Source organism: Colletotrichum spaethianum (genome assembly GCF_022836535.1).
Source record: "Colletotrichum spaethianum MAFF 239500 DNA, contig61, whole genome shotgun sequence".
Taxonomy (NCBI): domain Eukaryota; kingdom Fungi; phylum Ascomycota; class Sordariomycetes; order Glomerellales; family Glomerellaceae; genus Colletotrichum; species Colletotrichum spaethianum.
The window spans coordinates 41836-62528 of NW_026054831.1; the positions used below are offsets into that span (position 1 = coordinate 41836).

Here is a 20693-nt window from a genome sequence, read left to right on the forward strand (position 1 = left end):
GCACGAGAAATGCGTAAACCCAAGCCCAGGACGAATTTGGAGACAGAGATTGTGCACAAATCAAACGGCGTGACACTCAATATCCCAATCTCGACATCGACTTCTCTGCTGACTTCCACTACGGCTACATCGAAGACCATCTCAAGCCGTAAGTGTATTGGAGCGTTGTATTTTAGTGATGGAACATACCGATCAAGCTTGCCAATTCGCATCGATTATGTGGGAATATTACATGTTCCAAGTTGAGCAATGTAGCACGCAACAGTACATGGATTGGACATCCATGGCCTTGACACCAACAACAACTATTGATGCGAAGACTGGTTACATGGAAAAGTGCAATTGTATCTTTACGTTCCGGATCCGAATATGGAATGAATTAAAGTATATGATAGTACTTAGCAGTTATATTGTTACGGTCCAATAGTGCATCAGCCTACCTGACTAGCTGCCATTCCATGATCATCCCTCCTCGTGAATCAAAGACTTTTCATTCTCGGTTGGTATCAACCCCCATTTCTATATGCAGCAAAATGCAACGTATGAGTTTCTTCATGGAATCATCATCAGCCCCCTCCATACGCTTTTGGTGTCTCTATTTCCTCCACTCTTAACCCTACGACGTGTGCAAAATAAAAAGAGTAGATCTTTTCCTCGCACCGCTACTGCTGCGATTACCGGCTCCCTCCGCTGGAATACCCGTTGCCGCCTTTCTCGCGCATCTCCTTCTCGTTCGTGATGGTCCGGCTGCCGAGGGTAGGGGAGGACTCGAGCTCGACGCCGCCAATGGTGTAGTAGTGGCCGAACACCCGGCTCTCGAGATCCTTGATGCCGCCGTTCTGCTTGTGCGCGACACGGCGGAAATAGATGCGCTTGGCCCACTTCCATGCCTCGACGCCCATGAAGAAGAGCACGGCACAGACGAAGACGATACCCCACTCCCAGGTGATGGGCGCGTGCTTGAACACCGAGGTGTTGAGGACAGGAATGTAGACCAGCGGGAAGATGGTGACGAAGCCGATGAGAATGGCGAAGAAGAGGAGCTTGTTGCGCCACGTGTCGATGAACCACTGTGTGAAGTACTTGGTGCTCTTGGGCTGCATGCGGAAGAAGGATCGGCGCATGTTGACCATCTCCCAAGCGAGGAAGAGGGCGAACCAGGTCAAGCTGGCGAAGCAGGTGGCGCGGGCGCGGAAGACTGTGTCACACTCCTCCGAGTAGGTGTTATTGCAGTTGCTTCCAAATTGGCCGTTGCCCCAGCCGAACATGACGAGGACGAAGGAGGCCAGGCAGAGGGCGGCGGTCCAGAGGCCATAGACCAGCATGTCGAGCATCAGCTCCCAGGTGAAGACGCCCACCTTCATCTGTATGTTGTTAGTGTCATGCACTGGGACGGGTTGCAGACGGGGACAATCTTACGTTCTGGGGAGGGCGGTCCATGATATCGGGCGCAGCGACTTCAAAACCAAGGGCCATGTCGGGGAGACCAGAGGTGATCATAATGATCCACATGACTTCGACGGGAGCCAGAGGGAACACGGAGAGGCCGCTGTCGTCCTTGAAGATCAAACCGATGAGAAGAGTGCAGGCCTGGGCGACGTTACAGGCCAAGACGTGGAGGACGAACTTCTGGATGTTGTCAAACATGCGGCGGCCTTCCTCGACGGCGTTGAGGATGGAGGCAAAGTTGTCGTCAGTGAGAATAATGTCGGAGGCCTCCTTGGCGACATCAGAGCCGCTCTCGCCCATGGCGATACCGACATCAGCACGCTTCAGACTGGGAGAGTCGTTGACACCGTCACCGGTCATGGCCACGAAGCGCTGGCGTCTGTGCAGGGCCTCAATCATGCGGACCTTTGTCTGGGGAGCACAGCGAGCGACGACCAGGGGCAGGTGTGGAAGTTTGTCGATGTCGTCGTCAGAGAGCTTGTCAAAGTCGTGGGCAGCCATGACCATGGTCTTTGCGACATCGGCCGAGATCTCGTTCATGCGCGTGGGCAGGATGCCGACCTCGAGAGCGATGGCACGAGCCGTCTCGGGATGGTCGCCAGTAAGCATGTGGACGCTGACACCGGCCTCATGGAACTTCTTAACAGAGGGGGCGGACTCGGGACGGGGAGGGTCGTAGAGACCGATCAGGCCGCGGAAGGTGAGGTCCTTCTCGTAGATCGCACGGTCAAGATTCTCGTGGCCGTTGACGACGCCAATGTCAGGCCTGCTGGCGAAGGCCAAGACACGAAGTCCGAGACGGGCAAGGGCCTCCATATTGGACAGGATGTCCTTCTCGATGTCCTTGGTAAGCTCGATGACCTCGTCGCCCATCTGGATGGTGGGGCAGGAAGAAATAACGCGCTCGACGGCACCCTTAGTAAAGAGCCAGGTCTTGTTTCCTCCGTCGACCTTGGTCTCGGTGTCCTCGAAAATGACGGACATCTTCTTCACATCGGAGTCGAAGGGGAACTCGGCGATCTGTCTCCAGCGGTTGGCCTCGCCTGCCAGGCGAAGACGGTTCCAGTTGAAGCGAGAAGCGAAAACCTGGATGGCGATTTCAGTGGGGTCACCGCGGGCGTGCCACTCGCCCTCGGTGGTCTTGTGCACGTTGGCCAGGTTGGCGAGCGACGCGACGTTGAAGTAGTCGGTGAGAACGGTGCTTGACTTGACGCGGTCCTCGGCTTCGGTGTTGGAGAACGGCTCGCCATCGCCCTCCTTGGTGCGGAAGTCGATGTCCTTGGGCTGATCGACGCTGTGTCCGAGGTCTCCGACAGTGGGGTTGAAGGGCTCGTTCGTGTTGCTGATGGAGAAGGTTCCCTTTCCGGGAATCCAGGCCTTGCGGACAACCATCTTTCCCTGGGTGAGGGTTCCAGTCTTGTCAGAGCAAATGTCTAAACAGGTTAGCATGAATCACCAACAGAGAGGACTGGCATGACCTACTGGTGACACCGCCAAGGGCCTCCAAACTCTTCAGCTGGCGGACAATGACGTGGCGCTGGACCATGCGCTTGGTACCCGCCGCCATGGTGATGGTCAAGACGACGACTAAGGAGGCGGGGATCATGGACAGACCGGTGGCGACGGCGTAGATGATGACTTCCTGCGTGGTATTGAACTCGTTGGCTCCCAGAACGATCAGGGCACAAACAACGGCGATGCCGAAGAGGAGGATGGCAAGCTTAGACAGCTTCCTTTGGAGAGGTGTTCCAACATTCACTCCGAGGAAGCGGCCGACGGCGTCAGAAAGGGTCAGGGTCCACGCCTGGAGGTAACGGCCAAAACTGGCGGAGCCGTCCTCCTTGCGCTTGACGTCGCGGCGGCGAGAGTTCTTGCCTCTGAGGGCGGCGGCGATCTGTCCAATCTCGGTGTACATTCCAGTGGCGAACACGATGCCGCGAGCGCGGCCCTTGGTGACGGTCGAGGAGCTGTAGGCGACGTTCAGGCGGTCACCGGGGCCAGTCTCGTCATCGAAGGTCTGGGCAGCCTCCTTGCGGATAGGAAGGGACTCGCCAGTCAACAGAGCCTCGTTGGTTTCAAAGTTGACGGCTTCAATGATGCGGACGTCGGCGGGGATGGTGTCACCAGTCTTGAGCTCGACCATGTCGCCAGGGACGATCTCGACGGTGGGGACGGTAATATTGCGGCCCTCACGGACTGCCTGGGCGGTGGGGGAACTGAGAGACCGGAGAGAGTCCATGGTCTTTGCGGCCTTGAACTCCTGGTGGAACCCGACAGTGATGTTAAGCAAAATGACACCTGCCACGACACCTCCTTCGATCCAAGATCCAATGCCAAAGGAGGCACCCATGGCCAGAATCAGAACCTATCGAGGCGATGTTAGCCTACCATCCTGGTACAAGGTCATGGGAAGACATACAAGGGTCATAGCATTGGCGATTTGTCCAATGAAAATCTTCAAGGGTTGGACGCCCGCTTCTTCGCCGAACTCGTTGCGGCCGTACTCATCAAGGCGAGCCTTTGCGTCTTCAGGAGTCAAGCCATCGTCAGGGTTGGCCCTGAGCTCCTGAACAACTTGTTCAGCAGTCAAGGCGTGAGCCGGACGGGAGATAGGCTTGTTGGACTGGCCAGAGACGTGGTTGGCCATCGCCTCAGCCTCGGGATCTTTCTTTCCCATGATGAAGAATGTCACTCGTCCGTTGGACGGTAGTATGGACACTGGTCTGGAATTGGGAGGGTATCTGCGTGGTTATGTGCGGTCCCCAGGTCTGATGTCTCCGGGCGGTGCCAAGAGTGGTAGTTGTTTGATCCAATCGGAGTCGAGGGAGTTTGTTGTAAGTCTGTTTTGGCTGATATGCTGTATGGAACGGGCAAAAGTGTGAGTGCTCTGCTCTTATCCAGGTTCAAGCACTTCTACCCCCTTTAGGTCGAGAGAACAGGCGAGCATAGGAAGGAAGGGTTACAACAAAGAGCCCTGGGGTGAGACGATCTCTGATGATATCGAGTGAGATGGGAAACAAACAGTGTCAAAACCTCGGGGGGCTTGGGAGAAGATGTATACTTTGACTCCCGGGACGGTGTCTCGTTGCTCGGCGTTATGACTTCATAACATGATAGGCAGGCAGCATGGGGGGGCGCAAGGCGCCCACATATCTCTCTCCATGGCCCGCACCAAGTGCGCTCGTGGGTGTGTTCCTTCAGCCTTGGCGGCTCTGCGCGGGGCTCCTCCGAGGGGACCCCAGGCTTTTCCATAGAGTTGGTGTTTCTTGGGAGCTGGGAGCCCGAAAACCGGTCGAGGGCACGCGAGTTGTTCGACAGCACGCAATTCAGATCTCGGTGGGCACTTTACGCTCCCGCCTGCCATGTTGAGTCCGCCCAGACTCTGGGCAGCGGGCCTCATTCTGGTCAACCTGCTTCCCTGAGAGGCCGAGAGCGACTCTGGGCGTCGTAATTGAGAAGTATGTTGGGTCCGCCCGAGACAAGGAAAAGGAGGGGGTGGGTGAGGCATCGACGCTTTCGGTGATGAACATGGCTGCGCCCAGAAAGATAGAAGACGAGAGTTTCGTGTTTCCCCACCGCGCCCGGCCACTCAACGACCTTTCTGCCTTCCAAGAAACATCCAAGGTGGGGGTTGCCCATCCTTCTAGAAGACTGCCATTTACAGGGGTTCTGCCAGGTCTGCAGTAGCGTTCTCTCGTCGTGTTGTGTGGTTGGCCGTGTAGTCCGCAAATGGTAGCGCCCGGGGGTGGCAGGTCTGAAGCCGGGCCTGCGGACACCTCTCTCAGGTCTGACGGGTCTGACTGTCATTGAGCCGACTCCGGGGTGTCCCGGACGCAGGGGACGCAGCGTAGGAGAGACATGGAACCGCCGCCGGGACAGTGATTGCGGCGTTTGCAGGGGCCCTCAAGCAGCCAAGACAATGCCGAGGAGCCGTTTTCTGGGCGGCACGGTTGGAAGCCCGCCCAAGGGCTTCGTGTTTGATAGAGATACCGGGATGGGGGAACCGCGGTGCTATTCTTGATTCCTCCCCTCCTCCAGCTTCCTCCCCCTGCTCTCTGCCCCTCGTCTGCGTGGTGCCCGACTTGTTCATCCTGCCGCCTCGGCTGGGTCGACTCTCAGAACAGGGCCATGGCATGCGAAGGTACAGTCCCCGTTGTCAGTGACGCCCGTGAGCAAGTGACGTACGCACCATACGACGCGCGCGCGCGCACCATGTTGCACACAGGAGGCCTCTGGTAGCACTACACAAGTATAAAGCGCCGTGTTTTGTCCCGGCCCTAGAAGATGAACGGGGGACGCTGTGGATGGCCTTCGGCGCCGTCTGTACGTCGGCACCATGCAAGGTCGAAAAGGAAGACACCGAAACCATCGACCGTTCGCCCAACGTCTTGTCCGTTGAAACCCGCGATCGAATCATTTCGGTGGGCTCCGGCTATCCTTCAACTCGAACCAACCCTCTCTGGTCACACCATCTCTGCGCTGCACAGCACCAGTCCTGCCGTCGCTGCCCTCTCTCGTCCTCTTACCGTCCTGGCTTGCTTCTGCCCGCCCCCGCACACGACAACGCCTGCCCAGAATTCGGTCAAATTGCCGCCTGCGAGGACCGTGGAGAGGACGAACTGGAACCGGGATCCTGCCCCGGTATGCCCGACTCACGACGTCCCGGGCGCGATATGGGCGGGGGGGACAACGGGTCTGCCGAGAAACACAGCCACCCCGAGTGAGACGCCCAGGCGCTGGGCGGAAAGGGAGGAGGGTAGATAGAGTCGGACTGCGGTTCTGGAGGACTCATTGGGATGTGTCGAACGATATCGCAAGCCCCTCAGATAGGACGACATGTCTCTGGACAGAAGGCGCAAGACAGTGGGTAACCCGACCCTAACCAGCTGCAGCGACGCCTGTCCGCGTATCACGTTTGCGCATGTTTGCGGGATACTCGGAGGAGGGGGTTTGCTTCTGCCAATTTCGACGAGCATGCCAGCCTTTGCTCTATCCGGTGTCGCGAGTAACGACGGTCCATCGTATTGGACAGCGGACGTCTTGGCCGCCCCGAGGTGGGCATGAGAGGTGGACTGCGGGCGAAGATGATTGAGCCTCTGGTAGGTCGGTATGCCAGCCAAGGAATGACGGGCAACTTGGCGAGTCTTGGCCGTTCTGCTGGGCACCGGCGCCGCTCCTCTAGAGTCCACTTTCCTCTCCTCCTCCAGCGCCGCCGTCGGCCCTTTTACGCTGCCGGTCTTGTTGGACCCGGTGATTTTAGATTTCTCCCAAGCTCCGGGGGTACCCTTGACAGCGTTCGTCGATATTTTTCACCAAACTGATTGCCTGACTGAGTGGCAGAAGGTGGGGGGATGGAGGGGCACTCGCTGGCGAGAAGAGCCCCTCCCCCCCGTCACCCCAACATTCCCCCGCCCATCCACTGATAAGTCTCTTTGGTTGGACCCCCCCATTACTTCGTTTTTCTTTGATATGTTTCGTCTTGTCTGTGCGTCTGTGTATCTGTGCCATTTGCCCAGAAGTCCAGACTCCCCTCGTCTCTCCTCGACGTAGGGCAGGGGTGTTTCCCCCGCTTACCAAGGATACCAAGGCTTGTAACACCCACAGCGTTTACGTCACAGAACAAGACAATTTTTCTCGTCCTTCAGCTAGAGCTGCGTCCCAACCAGCACCTGAGATGCTCGAATTCACTGCCAAGCGTCTTGGCCCACGAGAGGGAACATCGCCGGTATGTCGGGTTTGAGGGGTTGATACAGGACGGGGAAGCTGGGCACGAAGAAGCGCTGCTGGGTTTCACCGTTGGGCCGTCAGCGAATTCCATGGGATTCTGGGCGCCCAGCGGTGAAGAGCGCCAATATTGATACGTCGGCTGCAAATGAATGAGTGAATGCGGGGTGGGCTCGATAGGTCAATGGCAGACTCTCCGTATCTGCCACAACGTTATCTTGCTTCCTAAGTTCCAGCCACCGAGCCATACAAGCTTCGTAGAATCTGCCACTTTCTATGTAGCATTGGCCAAGGATAGCCGTCGCTGTCATCTGATCAAACCTACAAAGGTTGGCTGCCGTTCATTGAAGCCGTTAAATGGCCGCAAGCGCCAGGTTTCTTAGCCAGCAATCTACCGTACCGCATGCAAAATTGCCGCCAGCAACCCTTATCGCAGGAGTCGCAATAATCTGGGCACGACTTTCTCTAAGCATCAATTGACGATCAGGCGGGGACATTGAAATGCCCCCTGCCGTGTTGCCGCCGGCCGGATGGACGAAGCCGGTATAATCCTACTTACGCTCTTCATGGTCCTTCTTGTCTGTGGGCCACTTTACAGACCGTAGGCAGTCCAACTCCGCTATCAAATGGACGGCAACGGGGGCTGACGTGTGCGCTTCTCGGCAGGATCTGTCTCACGTACACACGCGTGCAAGATCATCGCAAATACCATCCCAGGGCGTCGCAGTTTCAGGACGCTCGTCGCAAGCTCAGCACCGTGTCGGTGTGCACGAGCGCCGGTCTCGAGAAGCTGGATCTCGAGTCGGGCATCAACCTACACGATGCGGAGCCGGAATGGTGAGTGCGTCTCGTCGCGCTGTCCACTGTTTGGAGATGGCGACAGCCAAAGACAATGGGTTGCTGGAGCACGTGCTCTAGAGCCGAAAACAACGGGCGGGGCAAACGCACTTTGTCTGGTGCATGATTGATATGTTGCTGTCACTGACTCTGTGCCGGTACCTAGTCCCATCTGCATCGGACCACTGTTCGTCCCAAGTAACACTAATGCTGCCGGAGCAGGGCCGAGGCAAGCAATGCCCTCGCAGGTCTCCGGCGGGGCTGTCGGGGATCTAGAAGAAAGCGGGGGGCGAGCAGCGCCGAGTCAACGCACAACCGGAGGTGCGAGCGGTGGCCGGGCTGCGAAGCCGACAGCGTCGTGGTGGAGAGAATCTGTGTCGCGGTTGTGGGAGAGGTCACAGGTCGAGACGCACATGAAGCCGTCCGACGAAGATATCCTAACGCTGAAGGGTTGTCAGCACGCTTTCCATGCGAAGTGCCTTTCGTCGTGGTTTCTGATTGGACGTTATGATTGCCCCGTTTGCCGTAATCGTTATTGGCAGTCGCGGGAGGAGAGAGCCAGGACGGCATCTGCATTGCCGGGGCCGGGGCTGGGGCCAGGGCCGGAGGAAGAAAATGACGGGCCCGAGATTGCCAGACCGACCCCGGCCAGGCTTGCCGCTACGCGGTACGCGGTGCCGGTTTTGTGAAGCAACATCGGCATGTTGAATTATCCGTCCCTTTCCTTTTGGCCTCAGAGATACCCAGTCGGATCTGGCAAAGTGCATGCTGAAGTATATCATGTATATTAATAGCAGCGAAGTCCGGCAGGAACGCCAAGTGAGCGATGTCGTAATCCGCTAGACTTGCTATCATGATGAGCTTGAAGCGGCAACTTGCTTCTTGGTGAGAACTACCACGTTGGGCAACCTTGTAACAAAAGCGCACCTCCAACCAGCCAATCAACAAGTTAAGAATCCGTCGTGACCAACAAAAGACGTCAGCATATTCTATCAAGGCGGATATCCAGATATTCACTAAATAACCTCTTGTTTGACTGGTGTTTGTTTACTTGAATGTTACTCCATCTCAACATCTCAAACTAAAAAACCAGAGTACCAATATCAATATGTATTTGAGGAGCAATCACGATTCCGACAATAAGTAGCGTAGGGTGTGCGCAGTTTTCCTTTGCCATACTGGCTATTGGTTTCCGGCCGAAGCGCTAGTTGGCGGTCCCAAGTGAAGTCAAGGTCAATGGATGACAGTCGAACGACATCAGGACAGACACGGGTCCAATAGTAGGTAGCAGCGCTCCGTAAACGAGAGAGGCAAAAAATATAGGCGGTGTGTGTAGTGTTAGGAGAGGTTTCTGCGGTACGGTGAGGTGAGCAGAGAGTGCGGCGACACACGAGCCATCCTGCATTTGTACGTCGACTAACCAACGGCGGAACATCGCAATGGGCACGGAAAGCGATATGAATTGCTGAGCTCCGACATACGCATCGCGAAGCAAGGGCCGTGGCTGATCCGCTGACAGCCAAGGCCGACTTGATTGGGCAAGCTGGCAGTGGGTCAGAAAAGATCGTCGGCAAAGAGCAAAGATCGTAGCATGTATTGCCGAATTACACCGCGGCTTTAGGCGAGGCGGGATTGTCAGGGTCTGGGCCATCGAGATGACCACGTCACGGCCGGAGGTTTTGCTCAGTCCATGTTCTTAAGACTCCCGTATAGCGCACGGTGAGCCCTCGCGGCAAAGGTTGAGATCTGCAGGGCAGGCTTGCCGGCGGTGGCGGTGGAACGGAGCCAGGGTGGCACGACGAAAAGTGGCGGAAAAGTTGGGCGACATTCGATAAGGATGTGGTTGTAGTAGGTAGCCGACGATTCACAGTCAAAGACTGTGCTCTCCGCGGAGACAACGAGTTCATCCGATAAGCAGACAAAAGCTACACTTTCCGACGCAAGACGGACGCAACCGCCCAATCATGCGAACCGGGAGAAACTCCGACGAGAGGGGCTGCTGTTGGTGGTCAGATCAGAACTGCGGCAATGTGACGTGCCTTACACGGATACTCGTCGGTACCTGGTGTACTTTGACCTGCGTATCACCTCCAATTCGTCTCTGGGCCCTGTAACTCATGTCGTTCGAGCACCGTAGTTCAGTAGGCGTTGTGATGTACAGTAGAAGAGGCAGAGTAGGGGGTGGACCTACCACAGGGGCCTCGTCTGTCAATATCGTTAATCTATGCGGGATCGTTGTCATGCTCCTCGGATATGGAATCGGAGGCTGGCTGGGTTCGGTGAGCTGCTGGTCCAGTGCCCATTGTAATTGAGGCAGGGGCAAATAGGTGAATGAGTACTATGATTCGACGTCGGAGCTTGTGTTCCTGAGACAGGCCCAGAGGCTGGAGGTTCGATATCGGGCGACCCAATCAAACGTCAAGGCAACACAGAAGCATCAACTAGCGCTGGAGGGCTGTGTTAGCTCCCGTCGTCCTGCTGCCGCCGGGTTGCATCGCCGATGTTTCGTCCGTGCCACGCTTGATGGGCTTTCGAGGCGTCGTTGTCGGTGTCGCTGTTGTTGTTGTTGTTGTTGTTGTTGTAGTCGCCAGGTTATCCATTTTCCTATTTCCTTGCTCGCAGCCTCGAAATGAGCGACCAGAAAAAGTTAAGACAGAGCACCACAGTACCTGGGCAGGCACGATTAGTCAATCGTAGGCATTTGGACGAGGTGCAATGAATCGGCAGGTGCAGGGGTTGCGCTGCCCTCAGCAGTGGAAAGTTTGGTACAATGAGGTCATGAGCATGAGGCTGAGAGGTGTGTGGGGAAAGTACGATTCGCAAGGTAGTGTACGATGTCCGGTATGGTATTTTGTTTGTGAGTGGAGTGGCCTTGGTGAGGAAAGTGCCCACCCTCACCAAGAGGCCTGCACTTTCCCATCTGCGATTTTGCTGTGAATCTGTAAATCTGCGATTGGAGGGGGGAAGAAGGAAGAAAAGGCGGGCATTTGTATGGCCAGGCCCGTCGACGAGCAGCAAGTGCTTTCCTGTGGGATGCGGTGCGGTACGCAATGTTCCCCCTGTCATCGTCGCGTCGAGAATGTGTGGCTAGGTATTTTCTTTGCCATTGCAAGGCATGGTGGTACCTTAATCACGATGGGTGGTGGATGGCGCCAGGCGAAGTGTGGCGGGCAAGCAGTCAAGGTGACGTCGGATCTCCTGCCCGTTGATCTGCTTGCCGGGGGAATGACGCAGCCGCCCTGGTCCGTGCTGCTTCTTGCATGTTCGCTGTTTCCTCACATTGAATGGGCAACAACTGGCATAGCTCCAGCTCTTTCCGCTCTGCTCCGCCGACACCAATCAAGGTGCTAGGTAGGCTAGCCCTCTGTTGCCTGCCATGGCCTGTAGGCGGCAAGCACGATGCTTTCTTCTCTCCAGAAGTCGCTCGAGAACCGACCATCCATATCCATACCTCAGTGACTGTACCTGCCTACTCATGCCACTCGCCCACTGCATCGGATCCTGACATGCAACGCCTCCTGTACGGTGAGAGTCCACGAGGCGCGGCACGTAGCAGGGGTGCTGTCCAAACTGCTCAAGATACTCATGTACCTCGAGTCGAGGCGTTTTCTCCACATTGAGCTACCAGTACTCCAAGGTAAGCCGATGTCAGTGCCTATTCACCGGATCCGATGCGCTTCGCTCTGATGGATCTGATCCCTCTCTTTCGGGCCTAGCCCTCATTGGTTGACCTCATCCATCCTTCGTTCGTCTACGTCGTTCGTCGCACCCGCACAGCTCCCGTCGCGTCACTCTACTCTACTCTACCCTATTCCCTATACTCCACGCTACGCACTGCACCTAATCTGCCTTTCTCTGCGTTACCTCTCATCTCTGCTTCCCTTCACACTTTCTCACTTTCTCTTCCGGCCCCTCTTTGCGGCCTGGCCCTTCTCATTCTCCAACCAACGCATTAGAACATCATCCGTCTCCCTCGTACCCACGAAGAGGTACGTAACCGTCTTCTGGCGTTTGGTTCGTTACCATGTACGTAACTTGCCTCCATCTGATGCCCTCCTTGTTGCTCTTGCCTTGCTGTTCCCACCTGACAAACCACCCACCCTCTAGTCCGGGCATAGGTAGGCCATCCTAGAAGTTGTCAAACACCTTTCATCGTTCATGCTGGGCCATTCTTCTCACCTGATCCGTCGCCGCCGTCCCCGGTTCCTGTGTGCATGAGGAGCTTTTCTTCCGCCGCGACCAATCGCTTGCGTCTCGCTCGACGACTGTTCCGCAACGCCAGCTCTGTGCCGTCACTCGTCCCGCCCCTGAGCTCATCTTTCGCCTGTTCTTTCCACACCTGCCAATCCTTGGCCGAGCATACGCAGCCACCCATACTTAAGTCCTACGCCGCCATGGCTTCCTCCAAACGCAAGAAGTCTGCTGCTCCTAATGGGCCACCTACTACGAACAAGTCCGCCAAACCCGTTCCTGACAAACCTGCTCCGCGCCGCTCCGCCCGTAACCTGAACGACGTTAAACCTGTGACCGAACCCGGCGCCGGCATGCGCCCCACCCGTGCCGAAATCGCACGAGAGCCACCCGCAAAGCGCCGCCAGCTCAGTCGCAGCAAGATGGAGGCGTCTCAGGATGGCGTGCTTTGCGCCATGAAAGAACTCGGCGAGATGGAGAACCGCTTGCAAAATGCCAACAGAACCTCACGCCTGGCCGTCGAAGCAAGCGCCGTTAGTCCTCCCTACAACGTTGTGCGACCAGAGGATCGTGCCTTCAGACCCCGTTTGGATACGAGAAGGACTGATCCTGAGGATCGCGCTCGCAAAGCCGAGGAAGAGCGTTCTGGCACCCCTAACCTGGACGTCGCACCGATCAATGGGCCTGAGGGTGAAGCTGCGGCGGGTGACGTTGAGGATGACAAGATTCGTGGGGAGGACGTCCCCGAAAGAGGTGCTGGGAGGGAACCACCAATCAACAGTGCCTGCTTGCCTTTGCCATGGAAAGGTAGATTGGGTTATGTGAGTTTCTTCAAAGATGCCGTACCATGCTCGGTCCAACATCGACTAACGCCTCTTCCTAGGCTTGTCTCAACACATACCTCCGTGCTGCCAACCCACCGGTCTTCAGTTCGAGGACTTGTCGCATTGCGTCCATTTTGCAACACCGGCATCCGCTAGCAGATCCAAGTCAGCCAGAACACTCGACCAAGAATCGTCCCGACGAGACAAAGCCTGCCGATATCCAGCGGGGCCAGAAGTACGTCCAGGAACTCGGGCTGGCTAACGCCAGGGACATCCCAAAGATGCTTCGATGGAACGACAGGTACGGTATCAAGTTCATGCGCCTCAGCTCCGAAATGTTTCCTTTCGCCAGTCATGAGGAATATGGCTACCGTCTCGCCCCTTTCGCTGCCGACACCCTCGCAGACGCGGGCAGAGTGGCCGCCCAGCTGGGCCATCGACTGACTACACATCCGGGTCAGTTTACACAGCTGGGATCTCCTCGCAAAGAAGTCTTCACCGCTGCTGTCCGCGATCTGGATTACCACGACGAGTTGCTTTCGCTGCTCCGCCTTCCCGAGCAGCAAAACCGTGATGCAGTCATGGTTCTGCACATGGGGGGCACATATGGCGACAAGGCGTCCACCTTGGACCGGTTCCGCACCAATTATGCCAAGTTGTCGGCATCCGTTAAGCAGCGCCTCGTGCTGGAAAATGACGACGTGTCCTGGTCTGTCCATGACCTTTTACCAGTATGCGAGGAGTTAAACATTCCTATGGTCCTTGACTTCCATCACCACAATATCATCTTTGACTCGAGCCAGTTACGAGAGGGTACCGAAGACATCACAAAACTCTTCGATCGAATTCGCGCGACCTGGACACGCAAGGGCATCAGACAAAAGATGCATTACAGTGAATCTTGCCCTGGTGCCACCACGCCGCGTGACCGACGAAAGCACTCTCCGCGTGTACGCACATTGCCTCCTTGCCCCCCCGACATGGATCTCATGATCGAGGCCAAGGACAAGGAGCAGGCCGTCTTCGAGCTCATGCGTGCTTTCAAGCTTCCAGGATACAATACCTTCAACGACATTGTGCCTTATGAACGATTGGACGAGCTTCGTGCCAACAAGGCTGGAAAGGCCAAAAAGGAGAATAAGAAGTCACCCAAGAAATCGAAGAGGAAGGCCAAGGACGATGACGATGATAACGACGACGACGACGACGACAACAACGACAAGGTAGCAGAGCCTGGGCCCATGGATGTCGATGGGACGGCCATTTCCCCTGATGATTTTGGGATGGGTGGACCTCAAAGCAGGGTTTACTGGCCCGAAGGCATGGAAGAGTGGCTGAAGCCTAAGAAGCGAGAGGTAAAGAGGAGCAAGTCGACCAAGTTGACAGAGAAGGTTAAGGAGGAGGTCAAGGAAGAAGAGGAGTGATTCTTGACTGTAATGCCATAAACGAAGTCTGTCTTTGAACTGTAAAAACCCATGTACACTATTGGCATAGCATGTCGCAAAGATTCAGGGCCTTTTCCATATGGAATCATTATACACACCACCGATGGCTTTTCGATCGCCTATGCTCCTCTTACTCCAGGCCGTGCTATTCTGTCGACTGCCACAGTAGTGCAGGGAGGGGCCGTCTCCACTTACTCAAGCAGGTGGCAAATGGGCAAAACTCTGAGTTACTCTTCACGTGTCTGACGTAGGATAACCGGGGACTACCACTAGGTAGGTATCAAGTGAGGGAAATTTCGACAGAAGGGTAAAATTCGCTCGCCCCTATTTCCGCCTCGCCCATTTTCCCTCCTTAGCCCCAGTCCCCGGCGGAGGATCCGAGGTGACAAGAGCAGACTCTATCCGGCACCGATGCCGACACTGGTGGGTCCCGTCGAGCCGGATCTCCGTCGCCCCCACACCAGAGGCCTTTCGGTCTAGGCCATTGACTTTCTGGTTCGTGGAACCGCACGAATCGTTCGTTGAGCGAGGAAACAATTCAAGGGGAGGAGATAAGCCGGCTGGACGGAGAGTCCATTCCACCGGCCAGGAAGAACTGAATTGGGGGACTTTTTGCGCTGTAGTGACCGTGTGATAGCCCCAATCTACGGGGTGGCTCGGATATCGACAACGTCATCAGGTTCGAAAACTGCCGATATCTAGTTGATCGTTGCCGTGTCCCTTATCGTGACCATCACTCGGTAGCACCAGTTATCAGCGAATGCCCGCACCCTGGCTTTGCGTATGTTGGCGCCGTGAGTTGGTTTCCAAAGCACCAACCGACTGTATCCACCTTCCCCAACAGTCGAGTGACAGATCAGTCGAGGCAAGCAGTCGAGGACCAGACGGTGTCCCCAGCGCCAAGCGGGAAGAATTCCGTTGTCAAATCAGCTCTCTCGATACCACGAGATGCAGGGGCGAGGGTTACACCGGTTTCCCTTATCATACCGTACTTGCAGCTGGCCCGGGATCCAGAAAGCTTAGCTTCGGGAGGCAGGGTCGCTGAGGGGACGACCTCCTGGACACCACCATTTGACAATTTAGATAGCGAGAGGGGAGTGGAAGCACGTCGTGGGGTCGAAACATTTGGGCCGCCGGGACGAGGGATCTCGAGTTGCCGCATGTCCGTGGGTAGCTGCAACTGTGATTTCTGGAAGCAAATGGCATATCGGCATGGGCTGTTATCAGTCGCATCAAAGCAAACTCATAAGAACCCCATTGGCCTACACTCACAAAACTGTCCTGCGTTCCCCTCCTCGAAGTAGACTGATGTTTCCTCGGATCCATTGCATCAATGCTCTGCTGTGCCTGGACTCGTCCCGACTCTGAGACGCCCGCGCCAAACATGCCCGCACACCCGATCGCGCCCGCGTCCACGGACGCCCACGACCGCTGCGATAAACAGACGCAGGAGCAGTACCTTCAGCTCGGCCAGGCGTCCTCCCACGGGAACGGACACCTCATCGACATGGCGCAGCCGGCAGCGAACCTCCACGACCCGAACGTCACGTTCGAGGAGTACCTCTACTGGGCCAGCATCACGCGCGCTGAGGAGAAGCCGGCCAACGAGCGGTTCTTGCAGGCCCAGGGCCCCGTGACGTGGAAGAATGTGATCAAGGACCGGTTCAGGAAGGGCGATGAACACGAGAGGTTCCAAGTCGGGAGCGGGGAGGCCGGACCCGAGGATGTGAGCGGGGGAGAGAAGAATGCCGACGGGAGTGACAAGGCCCTGCAACCCGCGAGGGAGGGCGACGGCGGTGTGGTGACGCCTGCGGAGTGGAAGAGGGCGAGCCGGGCGATGAGGACAGCAAGCTGGGGTGCGATATTCTATCTCATCACGACGGATGTCTTGGGTCCGTTTTCGACGCCGTAAGTAGTACATCATCCTTTCGGTAGTGAGTTTGAAGCTGATGGAGCAGATGGGCCTTTGCACAAATGGGCTACGGGCCGGGCATCGCGCTCTACACCGTCTTCGGCATCACGTCGTTATAGTAAGTCGGCACCATACCCAAAGTAGTTCAGGTAAAAGGCCACTAACCCGTGCAGCTCCGGCTGGATCCTGCACAAGTCCTTCCTCGGCCTCGACTCGGACCGGTACCCGCTCAAGGGCTACGGCGACCTGTACTTCCGCGTCTTCGGGGCCCGCGCGCGGCACGCCGTCAACGTTGCCCAGGGCCTGCAGCTCCTGCTGTCCGTCTCCGTGCTGATCCTCGGCAACGGGCAGTCCATCTCGCAGATCTCCAAGGGCCCCAACGGCGGCGCGGGCATCTGCTTCGTCGTGTGTCTCATCATTTTCATGGCGGCGGGGTTCCTGCTGGGACAGGTGAGGACGTTGCAGCGGTTCTCGTGGATTGCGAACCTGGCGGTCTGGGTGAACTTGCTCATCATGTTTATCTGGTGAGTCGTCTTTCCCACCCGACGTTCTAAGGGGAGCAGACTGGATGGAAAAGCTGACTGGGCGTAAAAAACTACAGCATGGGCGTCGTGGCGCACTCGCCACCCAACTTTGTAGCGACCCAGGCGTCGTTCGGCGACGCCTTCGGCCCCGGGCCCGTCATGACCTTCGCCGGTACGCCGCCGGCCGGCAAGGCCTCAGGCGGCTCCGGGTTCCTGGGGTCGATGAACGGGCTCAACCAGGCCGTCTACTCGTACGGCGGGTGCCTCATCTTCGCGGCCTTTATGGCGGAGATGCGGCACCCGATGGACTTCTGGAAGGCCCTGCTGTGTGGCGAGATCTTCATCTACGCGTGCTACCTCGTCTTCGGGCTGTACGTGTACTCGTTTCAGGGCCAGTACGCCTTCAACCCCGTCATGCAGGGCCTGTCGCCGTACTGGTGGCAGACGGCGACCAACATCCTTGGGCTGGTGACGGGGCTGATCGCGGCCGGTCTGTACGGCAACATCGGCATGAAGGTGCTCTATGTCGAGCTGCTGCAGGGCGTCTTCGGCGCCCCCGCACTGACGGAGGCGGCGGGGAAAATGCTCTGGGCGGGCCTCATCCCGGTGTACTGGACGATCGCGTTCATCGTCGGCGCCGCAGTACCGCAGTTCTCCCTCATATCGGGGTTCATCGGCGCGCTCTTCATCCTGAGCTTCACGTATACCCTGCCGGCGCTGCTGGGGGTTGGGTTCTGGATCCGGAAGGACGCGATGGTGCCCGAGGAGGAGACGTTCGACCCGGCGATGGGACGATACGCCTACGTCGACGGCGGTTTCCGGCGGTACTGGAGGGGGTTCATGAAGCGGCCCTTCTTCAACACGTGGAACATCGTGTACATGCTGGGCGGGCTGGTGACCACGGCGCTGGGCATGTATTCGTCGATTGAGGGGTTGATTGCTGCGTTCAACGGCAAGTCTCAGGCCACGAGTTTTGGGTGTGCAAGTCCGGTGTAGGTAGATGAATCAGAGGAGACCACGGTTGGCTTGCCATGCGGGTGCTGGACACGGGTTTGGCCTCGCACTACACGCGTTTAGCTTCCCTCCTACACCACCTTTGTGTTGGTTGCCCTTCTCATTGTTCTCTTACCGCCATTGTTCGTTGCGCTATTGTAAGCCGTCTGGGAAACGTAATACCTGGCGGCAGACCAGAAAATGACGCAAGAATAAGCATCAAAGCGTCACGGCAGTTCGGCTAGTTCTATTAATTGCGCTCGTAGTTAGCATCTTTAACTGTTAGAGAGTATCAGTCATATTTACAGAATGGTACGACTGTCCTTGAGTCCCATCACCTTGAACAGAACTCCCACGTATCGCACAAAATGCTCGACATGGTTTCCCGATAACGCTTTTCTTTGCTACAACTATTGGACACTGATGGAACGCAGCATCACAAACGCAACGTGCAGCAAATCGGAACACTCGGCTTCTCACGGTTTTCCAACTTGGACTAGGATTCTGCCCCGCCAGACATCGCATCAAGCGGAGCTTAGCTCCGGTATCTCCCCTTGGTGTAGTTGGTTCATCACGTTCGACTGTAATGGTTAATCCCTTGTCATCGAAAGGTCTCTAGTTCGATTCTGGAAGGGGAGAGTTCTTTTTTCTCGTTTTGTCGACATTGACGGTGGCTGACCGTTTTTTCGATTGCCCTCTCTTTATTTCCGCCCCCGGTTCGATCATGTGTCTCTACTTTTAGGGGCCGTGACGTGGGGTTTCCGATTGTTTTCATCCCGCATAAGCTTTTCAGTCCGGCTTATTTGTGAGTCAAACGTCAATGACCTTGTCTCACTCCTCCTCCATTGCGCGCTCCTTCGCAGCAGCCACGACGCAGGGAGAGGACCTCACCGCTACGAGACCATCACACGATGACAGCACGATATGCCGGTAAGTCCAGGCTTGTCCGCGGCGGCTGGCGACGAACCCAGCCTGCGACACATAGTCGGTATTGTATTCTGCGCTGCGAAAAATCTTTTGACCCTGAACGAGCGTTGAGCTCCCATCTTATGAAATCTACCTCCCAAAATCGCCAATGCTTGTGGACCCAGTGTTGAAAACATGGTCTCTCCAAATCGTGATGCATGTCCGTGTAAACCAAACGCCGTATGTAGAAAGAAAATGACACGAATACCACCGCCGCCTCACTGGTCACGTCTCAGGCTGCCCATGTGCGCATTGCATTCCTCCCTTAAGTCTTTAACCCCACCAAGCTGAGGAATTCATTACGGGTCTTCTCCTTCTTTTCGAACGCACCCAGCACGCAGCTGGTGATTGTGCTCGCCGTCGTCTTCTGCACACCACGCATCACCATGCATAGATGGCTGGACTCCATGACGACAGCCACGCCCTGCGGCTTGAGGATCTCCATGATGGCGTAGGCCACCTCCTTGGTCAGGCGCTCCTGGATCTGGAAACGCCTGCTGAACATCTCGGCGATGCGGGGCAGCTTCGAAAGGCCAATGACCTGGTTCTTTGGGATGTAGGCAATGTGCATCTGCAGACCTCGGTTAGCTATCGCTCGGGTCAATTGGTCGTGGTCATGGTCAGTGACGCACCTTGCCGGTGAAGGGCACGAGGTGGTGCTCGCACATGCTGAAAATCTCAATGTCCTTGACAATGACCATCTCGTTGTGGCCCTCCTGGAAGATGGCGTTGTTGACAATGTCCTTGACATTCTGCTGGTAGCCGCGGGTCAGGAAGAGCATGGCCTCAGCGTAGCGTCTCGGGGTGTCGAGAATGCCCGGGCGGTCGGGGTCTTCGCCGACGCACTCGAGAATCGTACGGACAGCGCCCTTGAGTTTGTCGAGACGGACGGCGGCTTGCTCGGGAGATTCTTCGAGTCGCTCGCGAGTTCCGAGGCCTTGAGAAAAGGGCGCAAGTCAGTAAGCTGCCTGCGCGGGGTCGGCAATGGTGTCAGATCTTACTTGGGCGACTCAGGCCATCAAAGTCAATCACCGGGCTCGGGGATCTCGTCACTGTTCCCTCAGACTTGGCCTTGGACTTCTTCTTGGACGGCTTGGCGGTAGTTGTGTCGCGAGGGTCGCGCGCCGGCTGGCTCAAGCTTGGGCGGCGCAGCTTTTTGGCGGGATGGCCATTGACTTTGGCATCATCGTCGCCGCCTTTGCGCTTCTTGGAATCCCGCTTACTGGACGACTGGCTCGCGGTTTCGGCGTCGCTCAGGTCGCTTGAACCGCTGTGACCATTGTGTTGGTGCTTGCGGCTCTTGTGGCTCTTTCTCTCTGCAACCTCGGATCGAGTCATTTTGTCGTCGGTTTCTGTGGTGCCGGGGACCTATGGCGGTTGTGGATGAGGGATGTTGGAGGGGGATTGCTCCAGAGGGACGAGCCCAAGTACCACCCCAGAGCTGGACCCGCCGGACTCAATAGTTTTGGAGGGACATCGGAGCAGAAAATTCGGCTACGGCCGGCCTTATCTTATCGGACGGTAGCACCTCTGCTCCCCAGGTTGCGGCACACCACTTGCATAGCGCAATTGCGAGCTCTGTAAGGTACCCACCTTTCCGGTACGTTTCGATGCAAGGGTCCAAGTCTTGTGGTACCCACTCAAACGCCCACGTTCCACGTTCCGCTGGCGGTAGTGCTGGTCATGTGATTTGTCCGATAAACGGCAGCTTAGTCAAGAAATATCTTAGTCAGCTGTTCTTTCCTTGCAGCCGTCAATCGCGGGCGCGACTTCACCATTCCCGTCAGTGATGCCGACGTGAATATCCATCGACGACCTCACCAACAGC

The 20693-nt window shown here is 56.6% G+C and overlaps 5 protein-coding genes and 1 non-coding gene across 6 annotated transcripts; 4 read left to right on the forward strand and 2 right to left on the reverse strand.

The window, feature by feature from the left end:
• Window positions 1–674: 674 nt before the first annotated feature.
• Window positions 675–4126, reverse strand: ColSpa_12297 (sodium transport ATPase 5; the record flags this gene model as incomplete). Its single annotated transcript, XM_049278509.1, has 4 exons — window positions 675–1364; window positions 1420–2882; window positions 2932–3814; window positions 3869–4126. 4 exons carry the CDS (start codon window positions 4124–4126, stop codon window positions 675–677), a joined length of 3294 nt encoding a protein of 1097 aa, XP_049134466.1.
• An 8278-nt stretch (window positions 4127–12404) lies between these two features.
• Window positions 12405–14449, forward strand: ColSpa_12298 (V-type ATPase assembly factor PKR1; the record flags this gene model as incomplete). The annotated part of the gene is made up of 3 exons (XM_049278510.1): window positions 12405–13022; window positions 13085–14129; window positions 14346–14449. The coding sequence occupies 3 exons, from the start codon at window positions 12405–12407 to the stop codon at window positions 14447–14449; spliced, it is 1767 nt and encodes a 588-aa protein (XP_049134467.1).
• Window positions 14450–15854: 1405 nt separating this feature from the next.
• Window positions 15855–16910, forward strand: ColSpa_12299 (uncharacterized protein; the record flags this gene model as incomplete). Its single annotated transcript, XM_049278511.1, has 3 exons — window positions 15855–16378; window positions 16429–16500; window positions 16556–16910. 3 exons carry the CDS (start codon window positions 15855–15857, stop codon window positions 16908–16910), a joined length of 951 nt encoding a protein of 316 aa, XP_049134468.1.
• Window positions 16911–16984: 74 nt separating this feature from the next.
• ColSpa_12300 (N amino acid transport system protein) lies at window positions 16985–17902 on the forward strand (the record flags this gene model as incomplete). Its single annotated transcript, XM_049278512.1, has 1 exon — window positions 16985–17902. The coding sequence occupies one exon, from the start codon at window positions 16985–16987 to the stop codon at window positions 17900–17902; it is 918 nt and encodes a 305-aa protein (XP_049134469.1).
• Window positions 17903–18447: 545 nt separating this feature from the next.
• On the forward strand, window positions 18448–18538 carry ColSpa_tRNA_321. The gene is given in 2 exon segments: window positions 18448–18486; window positions 18503–18538. It is a non-coding gene; the product is annotated as a tRNA-Tyr (tRNA).
• Window positions 18539–19130: 592 nt separating this feature from the next.
• Window positions 19131–20203, reverse strand: ColSpa_12301 (GTP cyclohydrolase 1; the record flags this gene model as incomplete). Its single annotated transcript, XM_049278513.1, has 3 exons — window positions 19131–19436; window positions 19498–19802; window positions 19867–20203. 3 exons carry the CDS (start codon window positions 20201–20203, stop codon window positions 19131–19133), a joined length of 948 nt encoding a protein of 315 aa, XP_049134470.1.
• Window positions 20204–20693: the final 490 nt, after the last annotated feature.